The 16,724-nt window shown below is 34.7% G+C and overlaps 2 protein-coding genes across 2 annotated transcripts; one reads left to right on the top strand and one right to left on the bottom strand.

Moving 5' to 3' along the window:
* Positions 1–4,277: 4,277 nt before the first annotated feature.
* LOC133818054 (AAA-ATPase ASD, mitochondrial-like) lies at positions 4,278–6,138 on the bottom strand. The gene has a single exon (XM_062250741.1). It carries the CDS (start codon positions 6,016–6,018, stop codon positions 4,420–4,422), a length of 1,599 nt encoding a protein of 532 aa, XP_062106725.1. The 5' UTR covers positions 6,019–6,138; the 3' UTR covers positions 4,278–4,419.
* A 5,556-nt stretch (positions 6,139–11,694) lies between these two features.
* LOC133814418 (glutathione S-transferase T3-like) lies at positions 11,695–12,390 on the top strand. The gene has a single exon (XM_062247381.1). The coding sequence runs from the start codon at positions 11,695–11,697 to the stop codon at positions 12,388–12,390; it is 696 nt and encodes a 231-aa protein (XP_062103365.1).
* Positions 12,391–16,724: the final 4,334 nt, after the last annotated feature.

The following is a 16,724-nucleotide window of genomic DNA, read 5'->3' as shown; positions in this document are numbered from 1 at the left end:
TAGTAGGACCCCATTAACCCCATGGGCATATGCTTGTTTAGTCTATGGGACCCCAAGTAATAATGGCCATTATAATAAGTGTATGTTATATGTATTATGTTAAGTCTTTATGTTTTCTTATGAAATTATGTATGTGACTTTGTGTTAGATTTTCCTTACTGGGCATTAGGCTCACTCCTTTCTGTTTATGTGCAGGAAAATAAGTTTAGAGGCGGAAAGATTCGTGACGCTTGGAGAATGTGTATCGATGATGAATGGAGTCAAGGGGCCGAGCGTTATTCGATTCGAGGATATAGTCTCCTTTTATGTTTTTATGGTTTTTATGTGTATTTTCCGCATTATTATGTAATTTCTTTTATTTTAAATCTTGTTTTGTTTTAAAGACAATGGGATCCCAAAATCCTTCTTAGTATTCTGTTTCTTTGTAAATAACTCTTATTTTCAAGTTACTCAATAAATTATGGTATTTTCGTAAAAATGTAAGTTTTATGTATAGTTTCGATAATGGTCCAATTAGTCTAGATTAGTGGGTCATTACAATATTGAGGATAGATAGATTATTCACAATTATTTGCAAGTCCTATATTTGGGGAAGAAGGTGTTTCATATCATAAAACTTAAATTCTATATATTGAGTAATAAGGAATTTCTTTGTACCTTCTTCTTTCGCTTTGTACTTTTTCTCAAAAGCTTCCCAAATCTCCTTGTCAGTCTTGGTGTTGGTGTAGAGACCATATAACTGGTCCAAGAGTGCATTGAGAATGTGACCCCTACATATCAACTCATCTTCTTCACGCTTCTTTCCTTTCTTTGATGACTTATTGGGTGTCACCTTCCTTGGCATGTTCCAAGACCTTTAGGTCTTTATCAAAGACATAGAAAACTTTGAGAGTTGTTAGCAAGAACCTAATATTATCTTGCCAAGGAACAAAGTTAATACCATCAAATCTATCTAATCTCACAAAGTCTTGTGTCATGTATTTCAAAGCCGAAAATGAAGTAGATTCTTCCATGATGTTGATCTCTGATAATAGAGAATTGGAATGTTTGTGGAGAGTGAGATTACACCACCACAATATTTATAATCTACACAAAATTATGATTTGACATAGACCAAAGAAAGATTGAGTTAGATGATGCAAACCCTAGTAGTAGAACACACTTCTTCAACTTTGATGATGCTTCAAAACCCTTGTTGAACCACCACTTTGAACTTCTTCTTCCTTATGCAAACAAACAACCAAAGGCTTATACACGATGTGTATCGCTGTCCTAATTCTCTATCTCCTAGCCCTCCATTGATGCTTAAGGCCTTTTATAAGAGGAAATAAGAATTGGGATTGAACAAGCCTTAAACTCACAAAGCCAAGCACTTTTTTTTATGAGTTTCTTGGAGAAAACTTAAGATTCTTGAAAACTAGAGAGAGATACGAGGGAGTGATCAACTTTTCCAAAACTCTAAGAGAACCCTTTTAAAGTGTTGGCGCTGTCATTAGGTATGACCAATAGGATTAGAGCCTCAAAACTCGTCATTTGGAGCTTAAAACATGTGTCTGTACGGACACGTCAGGTGACGCGTCGCCGGCCTATAGGCGATGCGTCGCCTACTAAGTGGCGATGCATCACCTGTTGGGTTTTTCAAGCCCCTTCGAGTTTAGGCAATGCCGCCTCCAAGGAGGCGATGAATCACAACCATCTCTACCCAAGGGCCCCTATAAGGGTCCTAAATATGCTCCAAATGCTACTAAACTTTTTGGGGATCCTTAGATACCTTCATGTATCACTATGTACTCAAAAACATAATTTTTTAAGTGCCTACAATTAAAACTCAAATTTCACATTTTCACTGTGTGAAATAACTAAGTGTTTTATACCTACCTTGTATAACAACACTTATTTTTTGTATTTAACCAATTATAACATTAATTTATCAGATTAATAGATGACCAATTCATAATTCAAATAATTCACTTATGTAGTTAATAAATATTAATTAATACTAATTATCATATAATTGCTCCATATAGTTGATAGAAAACTATTTTCAATCATCTATCTATGCTCTTTAATTAATTTTCTTATTGCTTTCACACTATACTATGTTTACATAGCCATCTTAAGAAGTTATGAACTTATAATTTCAAGTTTTAATAAATTTAGATTATCAATTAAATTTTTTAATTTAATAAATCTAATTTATTTGTTTGAGAGTTATTCCACTAAAAATCTAAAAACTGAACTCTTAAAGTTACATAATTGTTTAACCAACAATATTTCTCAAGAGTAGTCAATTAATTTAATAATTTAATGCAAGTCAATCCTCTAACAATGGATTCATAATTAGAGATAAATTAATTTATTGTTTTACCATTTAATTGCTTCTTTATCTTTGAGTTCTATTACTCCACTAGTAAATATTTAATTTAAAAACTTGTTATACATTAGAGTGCTCAAATCATTTAGTTCCATAAACAACACTTAAGTGAACCAACATACAACTTCTGTTAGAAATGTTTGGATTCTATATCATTAATGTATGTTCTTAGCCACTTACACCAATAGGCCTCGAAGATATATGTATTCAGCCTATATTAATAAAGTTAATGACTAATCATAATTTAGATTAATTTGCATGCGATCTCCTAATGATACGATTTGAAATATTTACGGTAAACATTATATTATTTAAGAGTTCAACTCATGTTTAGTTCAATCCAATATACATTCAATTATTCATATTAAGACCCTTGCATTCTTAATTTTAGTAAATTTTATTATCCATAATCTTAATCTTCTCATATAAAACCCATATAAAACCCATACAAGTAAGATTATGGTTACATTAATAATTTAAGAATTTTATGTTACTTTTTAATATATATATATATTTATATATATATATATGACAATTCTTCTACATGAGTTTCACTTTAAGCCCTACTGTTGAGGCTGTCAGTGTTTCTCGACCTCTGAACAGTTTTAGGTGAGATTTTTTTTATGATCGTGTATATTGTAGCTATTTAGAGCATCCTGCAAATTTTCAAAAAATTCCGAATAGTTTACAGTACCGAAAACTAGGTTCAAACATGTTGTTTTCCACTTGCATAAAAAAATTTAGTCACGCGTGTAACAACATGTTTGAACTTAGTTTTCGGTACTGTAAATTATTCCGAATTTTCTGAAAATTTGCAGGATGCTCTAAATAGCTACAATACACACAGTCATAAAAAAAATCACGTCGAAAACTGTTCACAGGTCGGGAACACTGAGAGCCCCACCGATAAGACTTAAACTGAAGCCCTTGTAAAAAAAAAAAAATTCATCAAAATATATAGTCTAATTTCAGATCGATGAGATTCACCCGTGGTAGGTAAGGGGCAAAGATTTTCATTTCGTTCACTCACACAAGCCTTGTGCTACTTTCTTTCTTATACCAAAAATTAATCAATTAATTATAAAAAATTGTCCAAATACATGCTTTTGGAACCTTGCCCAACAAAAGAGTGTCAACGTCTTCCCATTTTTTTTTTTTAATTTAAAGGTATTTTTATAATGAAAAAAAGTAGCGGAAAGGGACATATGGAGTCAATAGTTTAAAAAAAAACGCTATAAGTCCAAAATAATAGATTAGGATATCTCCCAAAAAGATGCTTGGTGATAACATGCATACACTAGCTCATATATTTAATTCACATTAAACGAAAAAAAAAAGTAGGATCTCCAATTGAAGTTATCGTAATTGTTTTTCATCTAAACAACTAATGCCTAATGGTTTCGATTCAGATCACATTTTGCTCTTTTGTTATCTTCAACTAGCATGAATAATGCAAGGCCTATTCAAATAAAAGGCTTACTATAATGATTTAATTAGGTTAGACAGGGACTAATATTTATAAATTATAAGTAGTTGGGTTTGGCTGTATGTGGTGGGCTTGCATATTAAATTGACATTATGTAGACTTTTCCTCAGTAGGGAGGAAAAACGATTTATGTATTGTGTTTGTGTATGTTGGTTTTCATGCCTGGCCATTTTATACAAAATGACAAAAAGGTCAAAGCAATTCAAAGAAGTGCATGGCTCAGACAATGACTATTAGTGACTGAGAAAGCCACTATTTTCTTGTAGAGATTTGACTTTATATTCAGGCTTAATCCAAACTAAATGGCCGGTGAAGTGTAGTACATTCAGATCTTTAATCTACTTTGAATTTTATGGAGGAAGCAAACCTATTATTCTACAAGGGGTCACAATGGAATAAAACAGGACAAACCAAACATACAGAGTCACATAACTGATATTAAGTGTGCTGATCTCAAAGAGAAAATCGAGAAACCATAGACATGGATAACTGATACCACCATGTAAATCAAAGCATAATCAAAAGACTAGTGCAACTTATTTCTAACCAAAAACTTAATCTATGTTGTGACTGATCCATTCTCTTTCACTTCCTTATCCAATGTTCCATTACCACATTTACATTTCACATCGACTTTATCAGGCTTTGGTTCACTCTCTTTTTCCAACTTTTCTTTCTCAGCCTTCACCTTTTCTTCCTCTTGAGCCTTCAACTTAGCTTCTTCTTCTTCCTTCAACTTTGCCTCATCCTCAGCCTTCTTTTTTATAGCTTCCTCCTTGGCGTTCTCAATAGCTTCAACCAAACTCTTCAAACACTTGTCCGCGTCTTCCTCGTCAGATTTTGGCATCAAATTCTCAGCCACATCAGCAGGAGTCATCTCTGTTTCCCCCAACAAACGCTCAATCGTCGGAAACAAATCGTGTGACTCGACATCCAAGTAGTTCCTGGCAAGCACCTTAAACGCTTCAAAACCACAGTAGGAGAGCTCTATATGCTTGTCCATTCTCCCTCTCCGAATAAGAGCAGGATCAAGTTTGTCAACATAGTTAGTAGTGAACACAATAAGTCTCTCACCTCCACAAGCTGACCAAATCCCATCAATGAAGTTCAAAAGACCAGAAAGTGTGACCTTACTCTTATTGTTATCTTCTTCAGCCTTTTTGCGAATAGGGTCTTTACTCTTTTCTTTATCTTCATCTTCATCTTTCTCCTTCTCCTTCTTTCGTTGACCAGTAAGATCAAGTGAGCAATCAATATCCTCAATCACAATGATGGACTTATTCGAAGTGTCGATCAACAGCTTCTTCAGCTCAGTGTTATCCTTAACGGCCGTGAGTTCCAAATCATACACATCATAATCTAGAAAGTTAGCCATGGCAGAGATCATGGTTGATTTTCCAGTCCCGGGAGGACCATAAAGAAGATACCCTCGTTTCCAAGCTTTCCCAATTTTAGCATAGTAGTCTTTTCCCTTCTTGAACTTAAGAAGGTCGTTTATAATCTCCTGCTTCTTCTTGGGGTCCATAGCCAGAGTATCGAAACTGGCCGGATGCTCGAAAAGGACATGGCTCCACTTGCTCCTTTTCCCCCCGTAATAGCTCTCACCAGAGCCATTAGTATAAAGCTTTCGTTGCCGATTTTTGATCGCTATGCTTTTTCCTTCTTCAACCAAGTGATTGAGATAAGTGGTGGTGATGAGTTCTCGGTGGCGTCTGTGGAAGGTGAGCCTGTAGAACCTCTTCTCGTCGGAGTTGGGATACCACGAAAACGACGAGTTTTTGGGGACGCTTTTGTAAGAAGTCCACCAAAGTTTCACGCCCTGAAAATCGTCAGTGACTTCCTCATTGTCGGCCAAGGTCAAAACCAATGATTTGGTATCTTTGATATCATCAGCCTTGAGTCGTTTGGCTCGAGCAGTGGAATTGGTGCTGAGGTAGTTTTGGATGGCTAAGTAGATTTCACTGCGCTTGAAACGGTCGCCAGAGTATTCATTGAAAGTAATATGGATATAAGGGTAGACCAGCCCCACGACTTTGTCTGTGTATTTTGTGAGATAACGCCGAAGATCGTATGGGAAGTATTGCTGAAACATGGCATAACCAAACATTATGCTAGCAATTATTGACCCAAATTGAGTCAACATCTCTCCCATGAACATGATTTTTCTTTAGAACAGATAATCACTGAAGTGATATCTACAATTTTAGAGAGTTGATATATGCTCTTATTTATAGGGATGAACCTTGAACCATGCTTGATCTATGCTCGTCAAGAGCTGCGCAATTTCCTTCTAGTTTCCAAGATGCACAATATTATACATATTTTATTTCTGCCACTTTTGTTAATATAATTAATCAACGGTGAAGATGCATTGAATTTAATAGTTCAGCTCACTATCGCTTACTATGATATAACATCTGATTGTATGTACATCTCAGTGCAGCGAATAACTTGTAACTATACAAAACCCCTTTGCCCAATTTAACTGTGTTGGTATGTGGCTTCATTTTTGCCACGTGAGTAAGCTTGCTGATAGTGCTTATTGGACAACATTGATTGGAGGCCAAGTATATTGGCTTAATGCCCAAGTTTCGAGAGAGCAAGTTTGAGTCTGTGATCTCTTTGTGAACAAGTGTGGGTCGTGTGTGAGAGATAATTTGGGCCAGGGTTATGAGGTTGAGAGTGTTGTAATCCACTTATTTATGTTTGTTAGTGAAAATTGTGGTCTCCTTCCAGTAGATGATGCTGAAATTAAAAAAAAAAAGGAAGAAAAACTCAAAAAGACGACAAATATGAAGTAGCTTGCAAATGCTTATCCATCGCTAAAAGTAACTAACGATTTCATGAAAATTTTCTAAAGAACCACTTTTGTACCAGATTGATTTGAGTCCCATAAGTGACATTTTAAAACATTCAAAGACCTTTTGCTAAAGGAATAACACATAATATAAAGCGGAAATTTCACAACAATCTGCCTACTATAAATAAAAAATAAAGAACATAAACAGAAAATAGTCGACGCTATTAATCCGTATGTATGTTCTTTTGGAGAAAGGCTACAAAGAAAATATGAAATACCAATTATAATATGTGATGTCATAAGATGTTAAATACCATTAGGTGCCTAATTATATGAGGGAAATTTGAGTTCTTATGCTTAACGAGGTGTCCAAAATCAAAATATGCTAGACCTTCTAATCATTTCAAAAAAATGCTAACTTTTTTTATAATACACAAAATACTACTCTCATAATTGTTCTCATCCACTTGTTCTTTTCTCTTCCATCTTCCTTTTTTCTCCCTCAACCCATTCCTCTTAACTCTCTCTCTAAAAAAAAAAAGATCAATGGATAAGGTAAAATATAAGAGAACTTAATGTAATAGCAAATATTTCTTACTTATGACACTAAAATACTGCATTTCGAACAGATCTAAGCAGCATTTTTTAGTTTTTTTTTTGTGATTTTTTTCAAATCTGAAACTTTGAAATTTACAGAAAATCAACGTGGTTCGATGGTGCTTGATGCCAGCTCGATGGGGCCTTCAAAATCAAGATTTTCATGAAAAAATCGATGTTGCTCGATAGAGGTTCGATGGTGTTCAATGCTATTCTTGCAAGATACATAATTTTTCACTCGGGCATCCGTTGGGGTGATTTTTTTTTATTTTGGATATATTTTCAAGATCTACACATTTGAGATGTGTATATACACATTTGGGAAATGTAAATCTTGAAAAAATGACAAATGTAGAACATACCTCATGTTCAAGATATGTTTTGGTAAGTTTTCAAGTGCTAAACTTTGAAAATGTGTACGTGAACATCTAAAACATGTAGATCTCAAAACAATACCAAAAAAACAAAATTATCCCAAACGGACACCCGAGTGAAAAATGATGTCTTTTACAAGAATTGTATCGAACCACCATTGAGCAACGTCGTTTTTTTTCATGAAAATCTTAATTTTGAAGGCCCAATCGAACTAGTATTGAGCACCATCGAGTAACAATCAAGCAAAGTCAATTTTCTACATATTTCAGAGTTTCAGATCTGAAAAAATAACTCAAAAATTATGCCCAACTCGATGGTTGCTTGATGATGTTCGATGCTACCTCGATGGGGCATTCAAAATCAAGATTTTCATGAAAAAATTGACGTTGCTCGATAGTGGTTTGATGGTGGTTCGATGCAATTCTTGTAAGAGACATAATTTTTCACTCGAGTATTCGTTTAAGATTGTTTACAGAGTTTTTCGAAAACTAGAATTATAAAAGATAAGAGAGCTTAAAAAGAAAGGATTTAGAATATGCAAGCAAGGTTTTTACGTGGTTGTGGCGTTAATGAGCCTTAGTCCACGAGTCAGTTGTATTAGAGCTTAGAGAGCTTTTGACAATGGTGTTTTCTGCAAGTTTGAGCAGAGTAATTGCTTCCAAGAGAAAATCTTTCCCTCCCTACTACAGTGTACAACTGGTCCTATTTATAGGAAGTTAGGTGCAATAGGCTTGGGCTGGACTAATTCTGGTCCAATAGAGATGTAGTCATAGTTTGCTCGCTAATGGAGCCATAATACAAAGAATGTTGCATAATATATAATATTAGTCAAGGCCCATTGGGCCGACTTGGGCATAGCCAAGCCTTACAGCTGTCAATAGTACATAACCTTAGACTGGTCCGCATGGGCTTCTAAGGGGATCCTGGGGACAGGATCTGTCAGAGTAGTGGCAGCATTGTTTCCTAGGAACAGTGTACGTCCCATGCGTAACTTCTTCTGCAGGTTAGTTGAGGAGACCAACTTTCGTGTTTCTCAGGGACCTGTCAGCTTCAGGGAAGACCAAACTTTCCCTATCTGGAAATTTTTTCTGGGTTCATAGTTGAGGAGACCAACTTCCATGTTTCTCGGGGACCTGTCAACTTCAGGGAAGATCAACTTCCCCTCTCCGGACATCTGGTCCAAGTTCATTTACTAATGTCCCAGTTCATAGTTGAGGAGACCAACTTCCGTGTTTCTCGTGGACCTGTCAGCTTCAGGGAAGATCAACTTTCCCTATCTGGACATCTGGTCCAGTTTCATTTACTAATATCCTAGTTCATTCTCGACAAGGTGTATTCCCAGACTAGTGAGCCTGCCACCTCTATTGGCATCCCGGAGGATACGGGTAGGTTGGGACCGGGAAGATAAGTTGGGCCTGCACCTTGATCCCGGTTCCCCGAGGATACGAGTAGGTCAGGACCAAGAAAATGAGTTGGGCATGCACCTTCGTCCCAGTCCCCTTGTTATGGTCGCGCCCATCGAATGTCGTTGGGTTCATTGACAGATGGGCTATCAGGACTTTCTTCTTCCCTGTTCATCGGGCTCCGGATGAACCTGAATCTCTTTGAGGGAGCCCATGGACCCATCGTGTCATGCCACTTGTCCCTGAGGAAAATAGGGATAATTTTTGTTTGATTTTGGGCATTTTTTTGGGATCTACACATTTTAGATGTTCACATACACATTTTCAAAATTTATAACTTGAAAACATACCAAAACATATCTTGAACATGAGGTATGTTTTCCATTTTTCATTTAATTCAATATTTACATTTCCCAAATGTGTATATACACATCTCAAATGTGTAGATCTTGAAAAAAATACCCAAAATAAAAAATAAAATCACCCTAAACGGACACTCGAGTGAAAAATTACCTATCTTGCAAGAATTGCAGCGAACACCATCGAACAACATCGATTTTTTCATGAAAATCTTGATTTTGAAGGCCTCATCGAGCTGGTATCGAGCACCATCGAACCACATCGATTTTCTGCAAATTTTAAAGTTTCAGATCTGAAAAAAATCACAAAAAAAAAACATAAAAATCATGCCCAGATTTGTTCGAAGTGTAGTATTTTAGTATCCTAAATAAGGAATACTTGCTCTTACATTGATTTCTATTATATTTTACATTACCCATGGATTTTTTTTTTCTAGAAAGGGAGTTGAGAGAAATGGATTGAGGGAGAGAGAGGGAAGAAAGAAGAGGAAGTGGATGGGAAAAATTATGAGAGGGGTATTTTGGGTATTGTCAAAAGAATTGACTTTTTTTTAAATGATTTAAATTCCTAGCATTTTTTTTGACTTAGAACCCCCCATTAAGCATAAAAACTCAAATTTTTCTTAGAGAAAGTCCAGTGCATGTAGTTAAAGTAGTGGCTTAATGACATGGACTGATAAGCCGCGGGTATAGAAGATTGCTTAGCATTGGAGATAGAGATTGCTTTTCAAATTTGAAGCAGTCGTGCCTCTGTCAGGCAACGGTTGCTATCTTTTTTTTTTTTAAAAAAAAAATTATGCATATATATATTTTATATATGTATGTAAAAAATGGTTAGCACATAATTATTATCACCTTTGCATAAAAAATATTTGGCACACAATTGTAAAAAAACGGTATAAATTATTACCGTTTTTTATTACTGTTGGCACACAATTTGTTAATTTTTTTTCTTCTATAAATACTCATCTATTTCATTTAATTTTCACACCATTTCATACATTCTTCTTCCAAATTATCAATATCACAAAATTTCTTTTCTTAACAATGGATTTCCAAAATTCTTCAAATTTCGTCTAATTTAAATTTCATGTAATATTTATTTATATTAATATATGGATTTAAAAAATTTAGTGTGACAATATTTATAATTATAAAATAATATATTAAATAATAATGTGTGAGAGCATAGTTGATAACTTTTGGGGTGGCTTAGCATTGGAGCATTTTTATGAAAAAAGTTGCCAAAAGTGATGTGGATGAGAGAGAAAATAAAAAATTATATTTTGGATGATTTGGACATTTTAAGCAACTAAGAGCAACTACAACGATGTTGCTTAGATGAGTGTCTGTTGACCAAGACTCTGACAGACAACACCTTTCAACATTGGAGTATTTGGTTGCTTGAACAAAATTAAGGCACCATTGCCTGACAGAGGCAACATTGTTTTTTTATTTTTAATTGTATATATATGTGGGGCACTCTTAATGGTTACTACCCATGGATGATTACTTTAATATTAACTATTAGATTAAGATCAATGATCCATATTTATAGTTGTTAATTAATATTTCTAAAAATAAATCATTTTTTTTTTAATTTTTGGAAAGACTACCTGATTAAATTAAAGAATTAAAAAAATCTTATTTAAACATTATATATGAAAATTTGAAATTAATGTAGAAAAAAAAAAATTTACTTGTTGGTGACTTGCTAAATCAAGTCACTATGTTGCCACATCATCATAATTGTTAGTACCCATCTATGGGTAGTAACCATTGAGAAGTCTTCCATATATATATGAATTTCGTTATTGTTTTTTATAACTGTTGGTGACATAATTTTTTTATTATTATTTTTTCTATAAATACTCATTTATTTCATTCAATTTTTAAGTCATTGCATACATCTTCTTCCAAATGATCAATATCACAAAATTTCTTTTCTTACCAATGGATTCCCAAAATTCTCCAAATACTAACTCCCAAAATCTAAATTTTCAATATTCTCAAGTTTTTCAAAATTCATCATTTTCTCCACAGAACAATCCCCAAAATCTAAATTTTCAATATTCTCATTTCAATCAAAATTTTCAAAATACTCCCTATACTAATCCTCAAAATCCAAATTTTTAATATTCTCAATTTAACCAAAATTTTCCAAATTCTCAAAATTATCTCATGTCCTCTTACCCTTACCAAAATTTTGGCTTTTTGAGACACCCCAACAAGGTCCATTCTTCACACCAAAAAATTCACTACCATATTCCTTTCATATGCCTTCCCTACACCAACCCGAAATGGTTTCAAGAAATCATAGGCCAAGTATGGAAAAGTCTAGTATTGATTTGAATCATGAAACATCATCGACATCTATCTCTGAAACCCAACCTGAACATGGAGTTGAAGCGTTGGAAAATGTAGTTCTACACAATGAAGATGAATCAAGGCATAAATGTAAAGTCAAATGGAGCAAGGAAGCCACTATACTTCTCATAAGTGGATGGCTTAATACATCTAAGGATGCCATTGTGGGGAATGACCAAACTTCTACACATTTCTGGGCTCAGATCGCAGAATACTACAACACCAACCAAAAAGGCGAGCAATCAATAATTGGAAGACAATGCAAAGACCATTGGAACAAGATGAATCAAAAAGTGGCGCATTTCAATGGGTGTTATAAACGAGTACAACAAGCACATCACAGTGGTTGGTCTGATGAGAAAATTCTTGAGAATGCACATCAATTGTACAAATCTGAAAATAACAACTCAAATTTTTTGCTTGTGGACTGTTGGAGATTGCTAAAGGATGAGCCGAAATATAATACAATGTACCAACCAAAAGGTGGTAAGAGAACAAAGGTGTCAAAATCAGGGACATTTAATTCTTCTTCCAATGTAGACATCAGTGATGATGAAGTACGTGAAGTGCGCCCTACTAGCCAAAATGCAGCAAAGAGAAAAGGGAAGGAAAAAAGATACACATACTAGATTTATAGAGATTAGTGAACGGAAAGCATCTGCATTGGAGAAATTGGTGGCGATAAAGGAGAAAGAGGCAGAAGATAACAAGATGACAAAATACATGGATTATCTTATCGTGGACACGTCGCATATGACTCATGAACAAAAGAAAGATCATGAAAACTTGTGTACTTATATTAAGAATAATATCCTGAAATTGTAATTGCTGTGTATTTTTATCAATCGCATTATTATGTATTTTATTTTATTTAAATAAATTATCCTTTATTTTAACGGTTATATTTTAACGGCTACATATATATGTCACCATGTCTATAAATACAAAATCTCAATAGTCCTTTTACTCAACTCTCCATTCAATCCTTCATTTTACTCTCTCATTCATCTTTCATTCCCAAATATCATATACTCTAAGTTCGACAATAGATTCGCCAAACTCTCCATATCCATATGACAATACGAGTCTAGAGGATATCATAATTGCAGAGTGTACTGAAGATCATGATGATCAATATGTCAAAGCGATCATGGATGGGGGTAGCTCAACAAGACAAGGAAGAAAGAGAGCCCACATTGATAGGGGTCATGTAGAAGGAAACCAACGTTTGTTCGATGACTACTTTTCTAATGAACCAGTGTATACAAAATATCAATTTCGAAGAAGATTTAGAATGCGTAGACATGTATTCCTACGCATAGTTCATTCGGAGTATTTCCATATGAGGTTTGATGTAGTCGGTAGAAGGGGGCTTTCGCCATTACAGAAGTGCATCGCTGTTGTAACGCCCCACGTCACTATGGCTGCTTCCTGGAATGACGACTGGCCCTACAAACCAACACAAGTCTTTCTAGCATGCTTTGTCCTCACTCGCATGCTTCCTGGGAAAACTTCTCAGGAGGTCACCCATCTTGAGATTACTCCAGGCCAAGCACGCTTAACTTTGGAGTTCTTAAGTGATGAGCTACCGAAAAGAAGATGCATCTTGTTGATATAGGTAGTACCCATCAATTCATTTAAGCCATCTTCAACTATGTAGTCCCATACCTACATAGTCTTAGAATCATCACACTTGACCTTCCCCAGGCGGTGTGGGATTTCACAACTTTACTTGGTCTTTCCCCCTACGGATCATGGGATACTGACTGTCACAATCACCCCCCCCCCCTTAGGAGTCCAACGTCCCGTCGGCCACACTTCCGGCTGGGTCAAGGCTCTGATACCATTTTATAATGACCCACGTCGCTATGGATGCTTCCTGGAATGACAACTGGCCCTACAAACCAACACGAGTCTTTCTAGCGTGCTTTGTCCTCACTCGCACGCTTCCTGGGAAAACTTCCCAGGAGGTCACCCATCTTGAGATTACTCCAGGTCAAGCACGCTTAACTTTGGAGTTCTTAAGTGATGGGCTACTGAAAAGAAGATGAATCTTGTCGATATAGATAATTCCCATCAATCCATTTAAGCCCTCTTCAACTGTGTAGTCCCATACCTACACAGTCTTAGAATCATCACACTTGACCTTTCCCAGGCGGTGTGGGATTGCACAGCTTTACCCGGTCATTCCCCCTACGGAACACGGGATACTGACTGTCATAGCTACTATGCGAACGTTGGCATATGGAGCGCCTGCTAATTATATTGATAAGTATGTTCGAATTGGTGAAACTATTGCTATTGAATGTCTAGTCAATTTCGTTCGAGGAGTGAATGATATTTTTGGGATCGAATATTTAAGACAGCCCAATGCTGGGGACATTCGTCGCTTACTTCAAATTGAGGAGGTGCATGATTTTCCAGGCATGTTGGGAAGCATTGATTGTATGCACTGGGAATGGAAAAATTGCCCAGTTGCATGGAAAGGCCAATTCACGCGAGGTGATCACGACAGACCAACAATCATGCTCGAAGCAGTTGTGTCACAAAATCTTTGGATATGGCATGCATTTTTGGTGTTCCAGGATCCAATAATGATCTCAACGCGTTAAATCAATCCCCAATATTCACGGATATCTTACAAGGGCAAGCTCCGAGAGTTGAGTTTGCGATAAATGGCACATAATACAACAAGGGGTACTATCTAGCAGATGGTGTCTATCCAAAGTGGGGTACATTTGTTAAAACTATCCCACTGCCTCAAGGAGAGAAAGAAAATTATTTGTCCGATGCCAAGAAGCGGTACACAAAGATGTTGAGCGAGCATTTAGAGTACTTCAATCTCGTTTTGCTATTGTACGAGGGCCAGCACGTTTTTGGCAAAGAGATGTTCTCAAAGATATTATGTATGCATGCATCATATTGCACAACATTATTGTCGAGGATGAAAGAGATGCATATGAGAGTTTGTTTGATTTTAATTATGATGACGGCCCCGTCGACACCCTAATGGTTGAAGTATTGCATGGACCTATTTCTGACTTCCTGACAATGCTTCAAAGAAATGCCGAAATTCGTGATAGAAACATTCATCGCAATCTTCAGGTGGACTTGGTAGAGCACATATGATCAAAATTTAGAAATCATTTTAATTAGCATTTTTTTAATTATGTTAGATTGATTAATTATAATTATGTCATTTTATAAGCTCCTTTAAATTTTGTCTAATTTAAATTTCATGTAATATTTATTTACATTAATATATGGATTTAAAAAAATTAGTGTGACAATATTTATAATTACGAAATAATATATTAAACAATAATGTGTAGGGCCATAGTTTACAACTTTTGGGGTGGCTTAGTATTGAAGTATTTTTATGAAAAAAGTTGCCAAAAGTGATGTGGATGAGAGAGAAAATAATAAATTATATTTTGGGATGATTTGGACATATTAAGCAACTAATGGGGCAGCCACCATTAGTGTTGTTCTGATGGGTAGCTACCATTGGAGTTGCTCTTATATGATCACTTTTTTGTGATGAGGTGAGCTGACATATTATGGCTACCATCGTCACGGGAAAACTGAAACAATTTTTATATTTCTAGAGTACTAGACCAATATTTAATTATTCATTCTTTATTTCATTCGTATTCAGATTTTTTAGGGAAATATTCAGTTAATTTATTGAAAAATGAATACTTACTAATGTCAATTTGAAGAGTCGGTTCATCTAGTTGTTTATGCACCTTCCTTGAGAAGTAAACGTCCCCATCGAGTCAGAAAACCTTACACCCGTTCCTTCCTATGAAGTAATAAAGTGGCCATGTGGTCCTGCACGCTATTCACTCATGAGTGTTATTAGAGCATTTTCAATGAAGTGCAACTGGTGTAATATTATACTTAACTTTAACAGTGTTCTAAAAAGTGTTAAATTTGACACATGTTAAAATTTATGTTGAATTTGACACATGTTAAAAATTGTGCTAAATTTGACACAAAATATAGCATGAGTCAAATTTAGTACATCAATAAATGCTACTTTTTTTATTTAGCATATTATCAGTAATTATTATAATTGATTAGTTGACAATTAATAATCAACCATATATTATTTTTTTTAAAGATAAATTTTTGAAGTAAATAATTTAGATAATAAAAAGAATAATTTTTGTAAGTTCTCAATAATTTTTGGGTACTTTAAATACTATGAAAATTATTTTAAATTTTAAAAAATCTAAAATATTATTAAAAACTAATTAATAAAACTAAAATTTGCAAATTTGAAACAACCCAAATTAAAATTGAAACTCAAAATCATCCCAAAATCTATATTATTAATTAGCTTTTAATAATCTTTTAGATTTTTTTAAAATTTAAAATGATTTTTATAATATTTAAAGAATTTAAATAATTTAGTCTAAAATATTCCCAAAATTCATATGTGTCACGTGAATACTTAACAGACAGTTAACGGTGAGTACTAATGGTTGCACCAAAATTGTAAATTTATGTATTACCGCAAAAAAAATGGGTATTAAGGTGTAACTTTTGAAAAGATTTGTGCATTGTCACCGCCAATTTGACTAATAAAAATGTCCCACGTGGATACTTAACGGACAGTTAATGGTGATTACTAACTGTTACACCAAAATTATAGATTTATGTATTATTACTGCAAAAAAATATGGGTATTAAAGTGTAACTTTTAAATTTTTTGGGTATTATCGCTGCCAATATCTCTCACGGGGTGTTTGGTATGGGGGTTTGGTTTGGTGGGAATGAGAATGTCAAATCTAACTTGTGTTTGGTAAATTTATATTTAATGACTTAGGGGTTTGTGTTTCCAAGTGAATCTTATTTTTTAGCTTGATTTTAGAGTAATCTTAACCCATTTAAACACTTAAGTTTCACATTCTCTTAATCTAAACTCCTTCTAACTCTACTCCCACAAACTCAAAAC

Source organism: Humulus lupulus, chromosome 2 (assembly GCF_963169125.1).
Source record: "Humulus lupulus chromosome 2, drHumLupu1.1, whole genome shotgun sequence".
Taxonomy (NCBI): domain Eukaryota; kingdom Viridiplantae; phylum Streptophyta; class Magnoliopsida; order Rosales; family Cannabaceae; genus Humulus; species Humulus lupulus.
Note: the sequence above shows the minus strand (reverse complement) of the source record. Positions and strands in the feature narration are given on the sequence as shown.